Here is a 14,172-nt window from a genome sequence, read left to right as displayed (position 1 = left end):
ACTAACGAAGAGACTAATGCACGGGCGTGTAATTAAAGACGACAGGTCGAAAACCTGCTTAACGTTGCGCTGAATCGCGGGGTACAAATCAACTTGCAAACTCCCTCTCAATTTTGCTTATTTCAGATTTTTAGTGAACTTCCAAGACTTGAGACTCATCTGATAAAACAGGGGATCTAGAGAAAAACGATATTGTCTCGGTCTGTTTTTTTTCTTCTTCTAAGAAATCATGTATACGGCAAATATTTCAATAGCCTATCCTAGGACGATTAGTAAATTGCTTCAATGGTCAGGCCTGCTAAATACTTATTACCAGCATTTCCAAATGTTGGACTAAGGAAACAAACTAAATTCTATACAAACATATGCAATAACACGAAACAAAATCTCTAACCGGCATTGTCAACGCTGCACTCGGGCGATCTTCATGCAGATGACCCCCCTCCTTCGTCGACATATTGGGAACCCAAGGCACTTTTAAGCTGTTTGTGATAAATGTTTCACCCGGGAACGATTCCCCACTACACTATAACAAATGATTTACGAAAGAAAAGTAAATGCGCTGTAACAAATTGTATTTTTTTATATATGAAAGGTTAGTACATTACTCCCCACGTTGCAAGCTGCCGACGGCGCGGCAGCTTGCGCAACAGTAATCTTTTGCGGGAAACAAATGCGGTCAGCGCTACGTGCTTCGCATTGTTTGCAAGAGCGCCTTATCCCTTTTTCAAACCATAAATGAGCGATCATAAACATACCTTGCGCTTATAATTGCGAAAATTTCGATACCATCACTAAGCATACATGCATGCTCATTCTTAAGTAATTGGCCTCTCAACGTTCGTGTAACCATGGTCATTGACACATACTCATTGTTCGCCAGTGTTAATTGTGATTGCCGTGCCACCTCTAATATTCTCACACCTATCCGGTGTGCCGACAACGAAAATAGTCATGACATGTTACAAAATCAATTGCAAAAATTGTGCACATTATTATTGAACGCAGCTAGGTAGTGAATATAAGATCGGGCGACACCTTAAAGAGTACGGCCAGAAACGAGGTGAAACGCGACGGGAAAGGCGAATACAACGCGTTCACCAAGGCGCAGAACGAGGCTTGGAGCGACGAGTTGGAGCCACCTTATTGTGGCCCTGGAACGTGATTGCAAGAAGGGCAGAGCCCTTGCGACGAAGGGCAAAAAGTTCTATAGCCTACTTGCTCATGTGGGGGATATTTGGTGCGTAGTAGCAGTGTGCCCCTACCACAAACTACGGCTCAAACTTCGAATTAAAATAATATCTCCAATCGCAAGCCGTGTGTTAGGTTCTCATCTACTTTTAAATAAATAAGAAACCGAATGTTTAAAATATTTTTATAATAACACTGGCAGTTTCGTTTTCTTTTTCTTTTTTGCCTTGCGAGGGACATTGATTTGTCCTACCCGACACACAGTGCGAAGCTCCAATCTCAACGCGAAGGTGATCGAGGATGAAAGAAGAAACTTAGAACAGAGCGGGCGTAGTGGACAGCAGGTACTAACAATATCCTAACTATAAACCGGGTTGCTAACGCTGTCTGTGGCATAGTACTGCAAAAGAAAGAAAAAAAAGCTGAGGCGTAGTTTTGTGGAAATGCTTCCCCTTCGCACGCAGCGGACTAAGGTTCGATTCCCACGGGCGGTGGCCGATCTTTTTTATGCATTTGGCAACACCTAAAAAAGGATACCCTACATCTTCAACTACGACAACAACTGCAACTACAGCTACAGCACCAAACTTTGGAGAGAAAAACAAAAAACAGATATCGCGTTAAAAAAAAATCACTAATACCCTTGTTACACGGGCACACTTAACTACATTTACGCTAAGCCACACAGTTAGCGCACAATATTTGCCGACAACATTCTGCGGCTATGCAGTCAAAGCTATGGGCGAACGTGCGCTTGAGCTTCTTGATCATCCATTGAAGCAGTGCACGCGCGCTCTTCACTTCTTATGGAATAGATGTCCGAGGGTATAGTGCGGTATCAGTGGTGCCGCGTAACAGCAGTTAAAGCTGAGTCAACCGCGGTGAAGTGTGCCCGTGTAACAGGGGTATAACTGTATTATGAGCTTTTTTTCCTGATATTTTGTGGTAAACATCAATATTTTTGAATGCGATGGGGGACACATTTAGAAAGAACATTGACGTCTTCCTTTCATTCTGACAAGTAAATTCGTATTATTACAACTATCCTGCCCTCCCGTCAAAAAACATTTACAACGCTCGCAAGACTCGACCGTGAAAGCGGCGTTCTAGGGTTTCATCATGCACGAGCGACGGCCCAATGCAAGCGTCTCAGTCAGCGTCTATCGATATGCAGCAAAAAGTGACTGAAAGGACTAAAAAAAGCAACCAAATAAATATGCAGTCATTTCAGCTTTTATATGTTTTTTTTTCACATGGCATCCGCGATCAGGAGAAGAAGAGACCGTCATGACGTACAGTTAAAACGTGACATAAAAGTATTCGCTTTGGTATGCCAGGTACAGTTCAAAACTTCAGAGCTACTTGCCTTTAGAAGCGGAGTGACAGGAACATATTAACTTGATACGAGCCAAACGCCCAATTGCTTCCAGACAAATGTTTACCTGTGTAAGTATCTTCCCAGTATTGAAACCATGGTCGCTGTCAAGACGGTTGCACAATTTACAGAGCGGCGGGACCGCTTTTACGGAAACCAACATCTTTATTCAGCATCAACACGCGCAAAATAATCAAGCCAGATCGATCAAAATAGGTATTCTATTAGCCCCTTTCCCTGGCAGATGCCGTGCGCCCCGCGCTAGCGGTCGTCGAGCGGTTGGCCTCCGTGAGCGATCGCTCACGTGATATACCCCAGTGGCACGCGCTGCGGAGCAAATCAAGCGTAACGCTCCTAGCGCCACCGTTTTCAGATCATCTGATATCTTACTGAAAGGATGAAGTTCTAATCGGAAGCGGAACTTCAAGTTTTGAAAAATATTTTGATTGTTTACTACTTGGTTAACAGTGACACGATGAAGACAACTAGAAGTACGTACCTGTACGAGCCGTAGGATGCAATTAAGCAATGCCATACTCGTATGTCGTAAAGCGATCGTCATCTCCGAAGGCGACTTCCATCTGCAGAGTATTTGGCGTATTGGTCTTCTAATTATTCCATTTACATTCCAGAGACCACACAACAAACAAACGACACAACGAACAAACGACATCCGAATGGGCACGTACATCTTCCACATAACGCGATATCTTGGGCCTCTTCGCTGGAAAGGTGAACGACTCGGCAAACACTTCGCCGAGAACGGCTGCCTCGTCGTCACTCAAGCTGGAGCTAAGCTGGTATCTTCGTCGTCGTCAGTGCTTTTGATCTCACTGTGTCTTATTAGACCTTCTGAAATTGAGTGCAACGACGTCATCGCCGCAGTATGCTCGGGGGAGTCGGTCATGACGGGAGGAACGAAAGCAGCACAGCAGGAGAACCCACCCAGCAATCGAAACAAAAAATCCGCGAAACTCCTTCACTCCTCTGTGGGAACGTTGATAACGAAACTGAAATGTTGCGATTGACTACAGATCGTACTCATCCGAAAAAGGCTGCGCGGAGAACCACTTTGGACGGCTTGACGGGCTCCGCCACTTTCCCACGGATCGGTTGGAGCTGCTCGGCGAGCGCCTTACCGGCTCCAGATATACAAGCGGCACACGGAGATATGGCTCGCATCTCGCGAGTGGAACAAGAATCCGCTCGGCGAGCGCGAACCGAGCGCTCGCTATATGCAAAGGGCAAGGGCCTATATGCCTGGGCCAGTCCCGCTGCGAAAACAAGCTTCCGCACAGCGCTTCCGAAGGAGCGTACTTGCGGAAGTTATTGGCTGCAAGTGATATCGGTTGATGAGATCTCCATCTACACATTTTTGTGAACTCAAAACGACCCACACTCATAATAACTGACGAGGTCAACGACCTATGCTCGTTCAGCACTCCACAAACGCCGGCAGCCATGTTTGTTAATTGTTTCCAACCAAAGCGGGAGAAGCAATTTCAGAATACATTTGGAAACAACAATGACTCTATCTTGATCAGTTGCTTCTCAAACATAACAAAAATAGTAGATGAAGATACTATTACAGCACGTAGATACAAACTTATAATTAACCTTTTACACGTTAATCATCTCTCCAGCCAATGAAAGATGTAAGCACTTTGCAAGCACGGGGCGGGGCTTAGGGCCTGCGACCTCTGAATTCTGCACCTAAATGGCGTGTAGTGGCGTAAATATTGCAAACAAATTTTTTCCTTTGTGACAAATTTTCTATACATGTCCGCTCAGAAAGGTAATATTTTTTTATTGCTGACAGCAATTAAAAAATATTATCTTTCTTAACGGACAAGGGCAAACTCCGCCGAAGCCCCCGCCCCCAGCTTTCCCTTTCAACGCTTATATCTGCTCGATACGACATCGCGTTGTTAGGAAACATGTAAGTAGCGGCCCAACACGAGCGCTTTGCCAGCCCAATTAATGGCGCCCTGTGCGACTACTCCGGTCGCCCACCCCTAAGGCCGGTACTGTGCTATAGGCATCCAGAGCAACTCTTGATTCGCTAATCACCAAAGCTTGTTTATATGTTGAGCACCGCCCAAAAAACAAAAGTGGGCTTCCGATTTCTCGAATGTAGGTACACCTTTCATTGAGCATAGCCACGCGTCTGCACTTTACCTTTGTCGAAAGCAAAATGACAGTCAATCATATCGGCTTAGAGATGAATCTTTGATGAGCAGACACCGGTCATTTTTTGAATTGGTCTGCGGTCGGACCATCTCCGCACTGAGCATTATATTTACCCAATAAATAAACCAGCGAATACCACTTTTGAGCACCGACGTTTACGGCACCTTATCCTTAGCCGTTGTTGGTCTATAATTTGCAATGACTGGTTCTACGAGTTCTCTGGCCGAACGGCACAAAAATCTCGTCCTTTTATATTCATACCGTATGCAATCAATAATATACAGACGAGAAGACTCGCCAGTACCTCGGTGCCATCAGGGTTAACTTAGATTGTCGTGACTTCTGCGCAGTTGAAAGTTTTACGGAAGAGAAGACCAATGACACCTTCATGGCGTGCGGCTCAAGCGTAAGGCTCACCTAAGGCGAGGTCTGTGCATCTAATTATCGATTTTTTTTTTGCGGCCAATGATACTGCGTAATTAGCCAAGAAGAGTGTTCATTACCGAAACAAGAAGCTTGGACACAATAAACCACGCCCTGTGTTTCTTAACTTGTCAGTAACTGCAAAAGGTGAAACGAGAAAAACGTGAAACCTTGTTTTTATTCGCGAAAGGGACCGAAGTATTTTCTACACCCCACTATTCTTTGGAACATATTTTTATTTTTATGTGCGGGTTTTATGACGCAAACTTTTGACATGTCTCAGCAGGACATAAGCGGAAGCTTGGGGTGGCTGCGTTCAGTGGAAGAAGGACAGGGTCCAGTGGACGAGCCCAGTCTCCTTCATCTCCTCGGCGGCTGGCATGGAATGTTGCTGGCACTGCCGCACAAGTTCGATCAGTTCTTGGTACTCTCTTTGCTGCGAATCAATAGGAAACGTTCATCGTTAATGATTTTAAATTTGGCGCGCAAAACAAAATCAAACTGATATAAAACTCTGCCTCCCGCAAAACGTACTACACAACTTTTTACCGCTTATCACCAGTTCCGTCTTTTCAGGGTTTCTTTTTCTTCGAAGTTCGGGGTGTTTTCTCAGAGTTTATTATTTTTCCACAAATTTAGTGTTTTCTGGTACCAATGTTTTGCTGTCAGACAAAATTTCGGGGTTAATCGGGGCCTAATAGACCCTTTTCAAAAGTCCGCGCCATCGCCTGTACGCTACTGCTTGATCAACGCACTCTGAACATATGTAGTGCACGCGTTCGGCGCTCGGCGTGAACTCGGCTCGGCCGTTATTGGACACGAGCGCTGCTTCAGCGTTCGGCGAATACTCGGATCCAATCACGCGCTTCGTGAGCATGCAATGGGAACTATCAATGTTGCTCGATGGAAATTTGAAAAGGGTATATTATACAGAAGAACACAGGATGGGAGGCATGGGAATAAAACCTCAAAGAGAGTTTACTGGGGACAGTGTTCCGGTTCAGGACAAATTAAAGCTGTAGGCAAAGATTTCCTTCACCGTAAAGCTTGAGTTTTTTTTTTTTTTTGCTTATTTAAGGACATATGCAATTCGGAGCTTTGGGGTTTTTTCCCGATTCTGATAAAGACCGTGGCTCCGGGTTGAACATTCGGAGTTTATCTATATATGGGCGATACACGGATTCCTTCTTATCACCCAGACGAAAAGGCCGGAACTAGTGGGCTGTGGACACGGGCGTGACGTGTTACATTTCCACAGCCGAGTAGACAAAGATTGCGGTGCGGGGAAGGGGATTATTAAGTAGTTACTAAATACTGGAGGGTGTGACTTATTGTCCGCAAAAGTTTTTTCGCTTTGAAACACGCTCTTCGGCCATTTGTTTATGCAGCAATCTCATTGGTTACGGTATAGCGACGACCGGGACCTGCTACACCCTTCGTTTCTTAAGTTGTTCCGTAACTATAGTTCCGTTAACTTAATTTGCAATGAGTAAGTTACGTAAGCATTATTCTTATTGCTCGCTTTTTGTAATGTTTCGTTTTTTTTTTTTAACTCTGCTTATTATTTTCTGAACTCGGACCCTGGATTGTAGGTTTTTTTTTCATTTCATTTCATTTATTGGTACCCTCAGGGCCCGAAGGCATTACAGAGGTGTGGGATTGTTACGTACAAGTTAATAGAACACTCAAATTACGAATCAAGGTCTAGTAGTAAGGATACGGCATTTTTAAAATCAACAGGGTTAACAATTGTGGCGATGGATGTGGAAAGGTGATTTCAGTCAGCAGACGTACGAGGTGTGAATGATCTGCAGTATGTATTAGTGTTGCACTGAGGAATTTCAACTTTATTCTTGTGATTATTGCGTGACGATATGTAGGATGGCTCCAGTAAGAGTTCAGTCTTAAGGATTGGGTTGTGAAAAAATATTTTCTGAAATGAACGTAATCGATAAAACTTTCGGCGTAAAGAAAAGAGTTGGCAAGGATAGGCATGTTTTCATAAAGGTTACGCTTGATGTACGATGGTAATTAGAAAGAATGAAACGCACAGATCTATTTTGGACAGCTTCCAAGGCGCCGACGAGGCTCTAAGCGTTAGGATCCCAAACAGCAGAAGCGTACTCAAGTTTTGGCCGGACTAGTGTTTTATAGAAAAAGAGTTTCAAAGTCGAAGGAGTCTGGAAAAAATACGTTTAGATAGCCAAGCATGCGGTTGGCATTGCAAATGACGTGGTGAACATGCGATTCAAATGAGGGGTTATATGTGATGTGAACGTCCAGATATTTGTAAGTGTCAACCCGCTCTGAAGTCATATATTACACCGGGATGCGCGATATTGTCGAGATAATCAATCGATATTGTAATAATTTCGAAGCATTCTTTTGTTTAGTAATAAAGAGCCAGTTCAAAAACCTGACTTCTTTACTTAGACGTTTCGACCCGAGACGGGTCTTCATCCGTAGACCCGCCTCGGGTCGAAACGTATAAGTAAAGGAGTTAAGTTTTTGAGGTTGCTCTTTATTATATACAAAATCTCGGCAGCCAAGCCCTGCACCTCTTACTATATTTATATATATATATATTTTTTTTCCTGGGCCCTTTGCGCTCTACTCATTCCCTCAGTTTTACGCAAAAAGAACTGTAAGACGTTGTTTGGCAATGGGGTTCTCGCAAATAGAAATTGCAATAAGACTGTTTTCGTGTTTTTCCGAGGTGTTCGATGTTATCGCAGGCTCAAGCATACATGACTTCAAACGCGGTGTAAATAGACGAAGAGCACGCAGCCGATATGAGTAAGTGCTTGACGTCGCAACTATTTTCACATGGCGGATTTCGTCAATGACTTCATAGATGTCGTTATCCAACTCAAATAAAACGAGCCACTTGCTCGCCATACTTTTAGTTACACTTTATTTTCAGAATAATAAAGCCATTTCATAGCAAAATATAAAATATATTTGCCTGTGGTATCATTAAACTGATCTGCCGACTTCGTTACGACCGTGGTAGCATAAGAAACTCCACGTCTCTGCTACACGTTATTGCGTGTGCAACTAAAAGCCAAGATGCATTAAAAGTTGGTTTAAAAAGTGAACTTACAGTGAGATAATCCTTAAGTTGCTCCTCCTGAAATACATAGGGAGGTACAACGTTATATACTTGTTTACTCAAAGAGCTTACCATCAGTCGAAGGCTAGACGTATTTGCACGAAACGATAAACGAAAGAATAAGTGCTTAAAAAACAAACAATATGACTGCCTGCAGTGTTACTGTAATTTACATCTTAAAAGAGGCACGCAGTGGCTAATGACGCAGCATTTATCAATATGTGATTGACCTCCGACTGTATTTACCCCACGAGGTTGCAATTTCATAGGATGCCCATTGATAATGAAATGATTCTGAATTGATAATCCTTTAAGTTATCGGTGATTTTAACTTTGCTTAAGAAACTTGTCGCCTTTCAGGCAAATTAGATTTTACATTCTTGCAACTTTAGCTTAGTTCTGCGTGTTCAAACTGTCTTTAGTTTCAAAGTTTGTTACAATATAAACAGCTCTAAGAGATGTCCCATCCACAAGAACAAACCCTCCGCACGATGCCTCTGGCGCCCGAAGCACACTAGGGCGTCTCTTCGGCATAAAAATGGGGCGCGGATGAATTATTTTCTATTTCGCGATGTCAGAACAACGGTGTGTCTATATTAAGGGGCACAGTGGCACCACTTTTTTTTTGGAAATTCAAGGGACCAGCTTCTCTGGCAGCTTGATTGTTAACAGAAACTATGGTTTTGATGTGTTTTATCAAACACAGGGGGGGGGGGGGGGGGGGGGGTCTTGGAAAAAAAGAAGTGTTTTTCGGCCCGAGTACATAAATTACGCATCGCAGGAAGCTTGAACTTCGTAAAAATGTGACGCCATGGATTGGCATAGAAGGCGAAAGTTTCAAAAACATGACGGTAACCTGATCGAAATTTTGAAGAAAAAGACAAAGTGTTGCTATAAGCTCCCGCTCACCTAAGTCTAATATTGTCAAAACAAGAAGTGGCATTGTGGGCGGCTTTACGGTATACTTTAGTGAACGAAGATCTCTCAACAGGAAAGAACAGAATACTCTTTCTTTCGCCGCCATGTGTTTTTTCACTGATACAAACGTCCCATGCGTCCACAACGTCAGGTGGAAGTCGGCTCATTAAGAAATTTTGTCTTTCTCTTTTATCTTTTGATCCAGGTAACGTCATGTACTCCTAATTTCGCGTTCTATTCCAGTTCCATTCCAACCGCTAGCGTCACATTCTCACAAAGTTTCAGCTCTCAGCGATGCGTAGTCTATTTACGCAACCCGAAGAAACATGGTTCTCTTCCTTTTTTTTTAATCGCCTGGTACATCAGCTTACTAATAACACGGCCTACACTTGCGCGCATTGTTCTGGAGATAACACCCTAACCATACCTACACCTCGCAATAATAAATGCCGTCTACAGACGACCATGTGAAACAAGTGAGGTAAAGAAACTGTTTTTGAAACACTTTCACTGGTTGCTACGTTTTTCCTAATGTGAAAACTCACAAAGCGTGGATACATGCAAAGGACCCGAACAGAACAAACGTCGTTGCTGCAATGTGTCAATTCCTGGAGTTGATGCAAGCCGAATTTCAACTGAAAGAAAATAAGGTAGAAAGGTTAGTAACAACTTCAAATATTATGTCGTTGAGAGAAAACAAAACGTCGCTTCTCACTCCAATGATTACATTATAATCGCGGTTTTATTAATACTGAACTGATGATGTGTTCGTTTATTTCCTTGAATGTAAAGGTTTTGTTAGTTTTTATGCATAGCTATACTGATTGAATACTTTTGTTGTTATTTAACGTATTTGTTACTTTTTGCTATCCAAATTTTCAGCAGCCCATCTCTTGCCTAATGCCTTAATATATGATAGGAACTCTAATGTAATAATAACCAAATAAAAAATATATGAATAAAATAAGTAAATAAATAAATAAATAAAAAATCAATGCTTCACGGAATATGAAAAACCTTTTCGCAGTAATAAAAACTAAAAGGATAAAATATCAATCTTTTTGCAATGTTAGTTTTGCAACTATGTGAATTCAAGAACGGAAGTAAGCTGTATTTATTCTCGTGTTAGTTATTGAATTTTCGCATTTTTAGTTTGACAGCGCTGCAATTCTCTGGAACGATGATTTAAGGGTGCAGTTTAGTTTTGCCCAGCAAAGTCATGGCTGAACAATATACGTTTATTTTCTTTTTGCTCTGTATATACTCGCTTGTCTTGAGTGCGAAAAAAATATATAAAATAAAATAGAATAAAAACTGAATGGTGATTAAAAAAAGAGTAAATTGTAGTTTAGAGTAATATTTTGGAAAAATCTTTCAAGCGAAGTGACCAACGCACTGACGTGGCGAGTGTCGCGATCAGTTAGCTGACCCTTCGAACGTGTAATGCCTCAAAGGTTTTTGTTTGTCTACTTTGGTTCTAGATTTGATTAATGAGGCTATTTATGAAGTTCAGTTTTTACAAGGTGCCATACAAACAAGCCCAAAGTTTATAACGCATTGTAGATCATTTAAGTAGATTCGGACTATTTTGTTTCGGTCCGAAATGTCTGAACCGCTTATTGGCTTTTAGACATCAATTGTAAATGTATTCATTGTAGACGGTAAAAAAAATTGAAGAAACAGCCGAAAGCCGCTGCTAAAGTACCCAATTACAATATAGGGTGGTTCAAGTCACCAGGCTCGAACTAAAATGGACAGTAAAAATCGACGGCTTCACGTAGCCATCTAAACTTTTCGTCAAAGGTGTAATTCACAGGTCGGTTTTTTCTTGTAAAATTACAAAGCGTAGCTCTCTTTCTCTAAAAAATAACACCAAGAAACTTGCCAGGATCTGCGGCGGGCAGCAACGAAGACGACAGGGGTCCAGTAGCAGGGTCTGTTTGGTGTTCGTATTGATAGATGGCGCTACCTCCTTATCGCGACGGCTCGCGACCACCGTGGTTCATTAAAATGAATATAATTTTTTTTTAAATGTACCTTCGCTTAAAAAAGTGAATTCAAACAATAAAAACAAAACTTAAAGTAAAAAAAACAAAACGCGTCTGCATAACGTCGGCGCTTTTGCTGTCAGCAGATCTCGCCTGTGTGTCGTCTGCTTTCTTTCGCTGGTCGGCTGCACCTTCAGACGCTGCTCCCGACGCCATCTATCAATACGAACACCAAACACACCCCGCTACTGGACTCGGTCGTCTGGGTCGCCGCCCGCCGTAGAACCTGGCAAGTTTCTTGGCCCTAATTTTTACTAAAGAAGAACTACGCTTTGTAATTTTACAAGAAAAAACCGACCTCTGAAATACACCTTCGACGAAAAGTTTAGATGGCTTCGTGCAGGCATCGCTTTTTACGGTCCATTTTAGATCGAGCCTGGTGACTTGAACCACCATATATACCTCTAGCTGAGGTTACTTACATCATCGGTCGCTTTTCCGCGAACGCAGTTGAAAAGAACGTTGAGTTGAGCATCCGTCTTGGCTAAAAAGGTGCATAAAAATATCCTTAATTATAATGGGAAAAGCCGGAAACTGAGTACAACACATAAAATGGCATGTTTGATTGCATGTGAACATAAAGAAATAAATCATAAATACGAGGCGCAAGACTCGGCGGTATTCTTACGTACGACAGAGGTTGAGGTCTTGAGAAGAAACCAAAAGAACGTAGGCGACGAAGGCTGAACATTGGAGAAAGGACTTCATTGTGAGTGAACTATAAGGGACTTAACCTTCTCACTTCTGAACTTGTAGGTCCACTTTGCGTGCGTTCGCAGACTGGTGATGACGGGAGCGTGAATGGGGATCGGCTGACAGCGGGGCTCGAAAGCTTCTGTATCTTTGCTAGCGCGCGCTGGATCTTTGCAACCGATTAACTTTTGCCGAGGGTTCATTTTGTTTCCTGAAGCCGAACTACAAAGGTCGTAAGCGACGGTAGCATCTGCGTTTAGCATTTCGGGGTAGCAGCATGGAATATCATCAAGGGACAGCAGTACTCGAGAGAACCGATCTGGGCAGCACGGTAGGAGAAAAAACGACTGGCGTTGGTGAACGAAAGTAATCACTGGAGAAGGGGAACAAGAGGGACAAAGGACAAACACAAATCTCCAAACACAGCTAGGTGACTGGTGCGCGACCGTAAAAATCCGCCTGGTCCGGGTATCGAACCCGGAACCTCTCCATTTCCAGTGGAGCGCTCTACCAAGTGAGCTAACCAGGGGTTAACTCATACTAGCTTTATAAAAAAAAAAAAAAAGAATAATACAAATATATTTTTGTTTTGAATAATTATTTGATGGTACCTGAAAAACGCGGGAAAGCTAGAGTGTAGATGAAGGGGGAAACGTTTGACGGGTGTCAAAGCGACGATAAATTAAACACATTGCTCGAGGTCAGAGGGGGGGGGGGGGGGGCAAACAATTTTGGCGATTCTATGCTGAGACGCAACTACAGTTTTCAGAGTCACTGTGGCGGTAGTGGTCTAATAGTCCCATTACGCGGATCCTTTCAACTCTCAATACTTTATTGGCTTTTGGCGGCCACTAAAAGTAATTTTGACTGAACTATGAAGTTTGACGCAAAGTTATCTAAATAGGGACGCTGATTAACCGTAGACGAATTTTTGCGTTTGATAAACGTTTAATAAAAAAAAACAGAAAACGGAGCACTTCTTGCTTTCTTTTGGATTATAAATATTATTAGTATCCAAATTCGTCAAACTCATACCAGAGATAGTACATAAATGAAGCATTATTGTCGTTTACATTATGAAGAAAAGTCTCGTACCGCTCTGTACTACTCGCATCCATTTATATCTCGGAACTACAGGTTCCCCCGGTGCGCTGGTCCACGAGCTCGTGCTCTTGCCGGCTCTTGTCATCTTCTAATATTCAACATCCTCCCCATGCGGCGACGAAAGAGATGATCCCGCCTCAAGCAGACAAAGGCGCTGAATAGAGCGGCGTAGTTCCGAACCGCTGGAGAGTCGTAGTGCGCATGCTCGAGTCACGTCATCTTTGCCTGAGAACATCCCCGTTTTTGTGTTTCTAAGGACATGGAGTAATCGCAGTTTTTACGAATAAATCTCTAGTACACACAGCAACAACTATTTACAATCAGGGTGATTCCGGTATCGGCAGACGGCAGCGTTGGGCTGGCTCGCTGGCTCGCGTCGGTCAGCTCGAGCTCGCTTCTTCCTCGTCGTTCCGTGTGTCTACTCTTGGACACAACACTCCCTCAGACCAATCACAGTCCGTCCCAAGACACCGGTTTGCGTGCTCTCGAGGGGTATCGGCGCTCCGCGCTTTCAGACGTTGTTCGGGCACCCATAGAAGAGACAGTTGCTTTTAAGTCTGGTTTCCCACGTTCCGATGGGTTATTTTGTTCCTGTCTGGGAATGAACAGAGTATCTGACACAGATTCCCCGGTGCCTGCAACTTGGTTTGGTCGGCGAAGAAGTTTTTTTGAAGTGTCGTTTTGAAACTCCGTTCGGCCCCTTGACTTTGTAGTGCGCTCTCCCAAAAGACTTCAGCATTGTGCCTGGAATCAAACTTCTCCTTGGATTTCGGTAGTCTCGCAAAAGACACCGTCTCCCTCTTGAAGCTTTCTTCTTGGTTCTTTTCGAGCTTGAACCTCCGGTAACTTCTCTGCGTGAAGGAGATCCAATCTGGTTCTATGTCTTCGCTTGAACAACATTTTGGATGGTGCGAAACCAGTAGATGTGCGTGGCGTTAAATGATATGCCATCAGAACTCGGGAAAGCTTCGTTGCTAATGACCCTTCGGTCTGTGTCCGCAGTCCTTGCTTTAGCACTTCTACTTCTCGTTCGGCTGCACCATTCGTTGCAGGATGAAATGGAGCGCAAAACTTGTGTTGGATTCCATTTCCCCTTAAAAATTCTTCGAAAACTTCAG

General features: G+C 43.2%; 1 protein-coding gene across 1 annotated transcript; it reads right to left on the bottom strand.

Moving 5' to 3' along the window:
* Positions 1 to 5,378: 5,378 nt before the first annotated feature.
* LOC115315980 (antimicrobial peptide microplusin-like) lies at positions 5,379 to 12,037 on the bottom strand. Its single transcript, XM_029975293.4, has 5 exons — positions 11,890 to 12,037; positions 11,680 to 11,741; positions 9,755 to 9,844; positions 8,283 to 8,309; positions 5,379 to 5,615 (listed from the first exon to the last, which is right to left on the bottom strand). Exons 1-5 carry the CDS (start codon positions 11,963 to 11,965, stop codon positions 5,496 to 5,498), a joined length of 375 nt encoding a protein of 124 aa, XP_029831153.2. The 5' UTR covers positions 11,966 to 12,037; the 3' UTR covers positions 5,379 to 5,495.
* Positions 12,038 to 14,172: the final 2,135 nt, after the last annotated feature.

Source organism: Ixodes scapularis, unplaced genomic scaffold (genome assembly GCF_016920785.2).
Source record: "Ixodes scapularis isolate PalLabHiFi unplaced genomic scaffold, ASM1692078v2 PGA_scaffold3__209_contigs__length_174095766, whole genome shotgun sequence".
Lineage (NCBI taxonomy): Eukaryota > Metazoa > Arthropoda > Arachnida > Ixodida > Ixodidae > Ixodes > Ixodes scapularis.
This window is presented reverse-complemented; position numbering and strand designations above follow the sequence as displayed.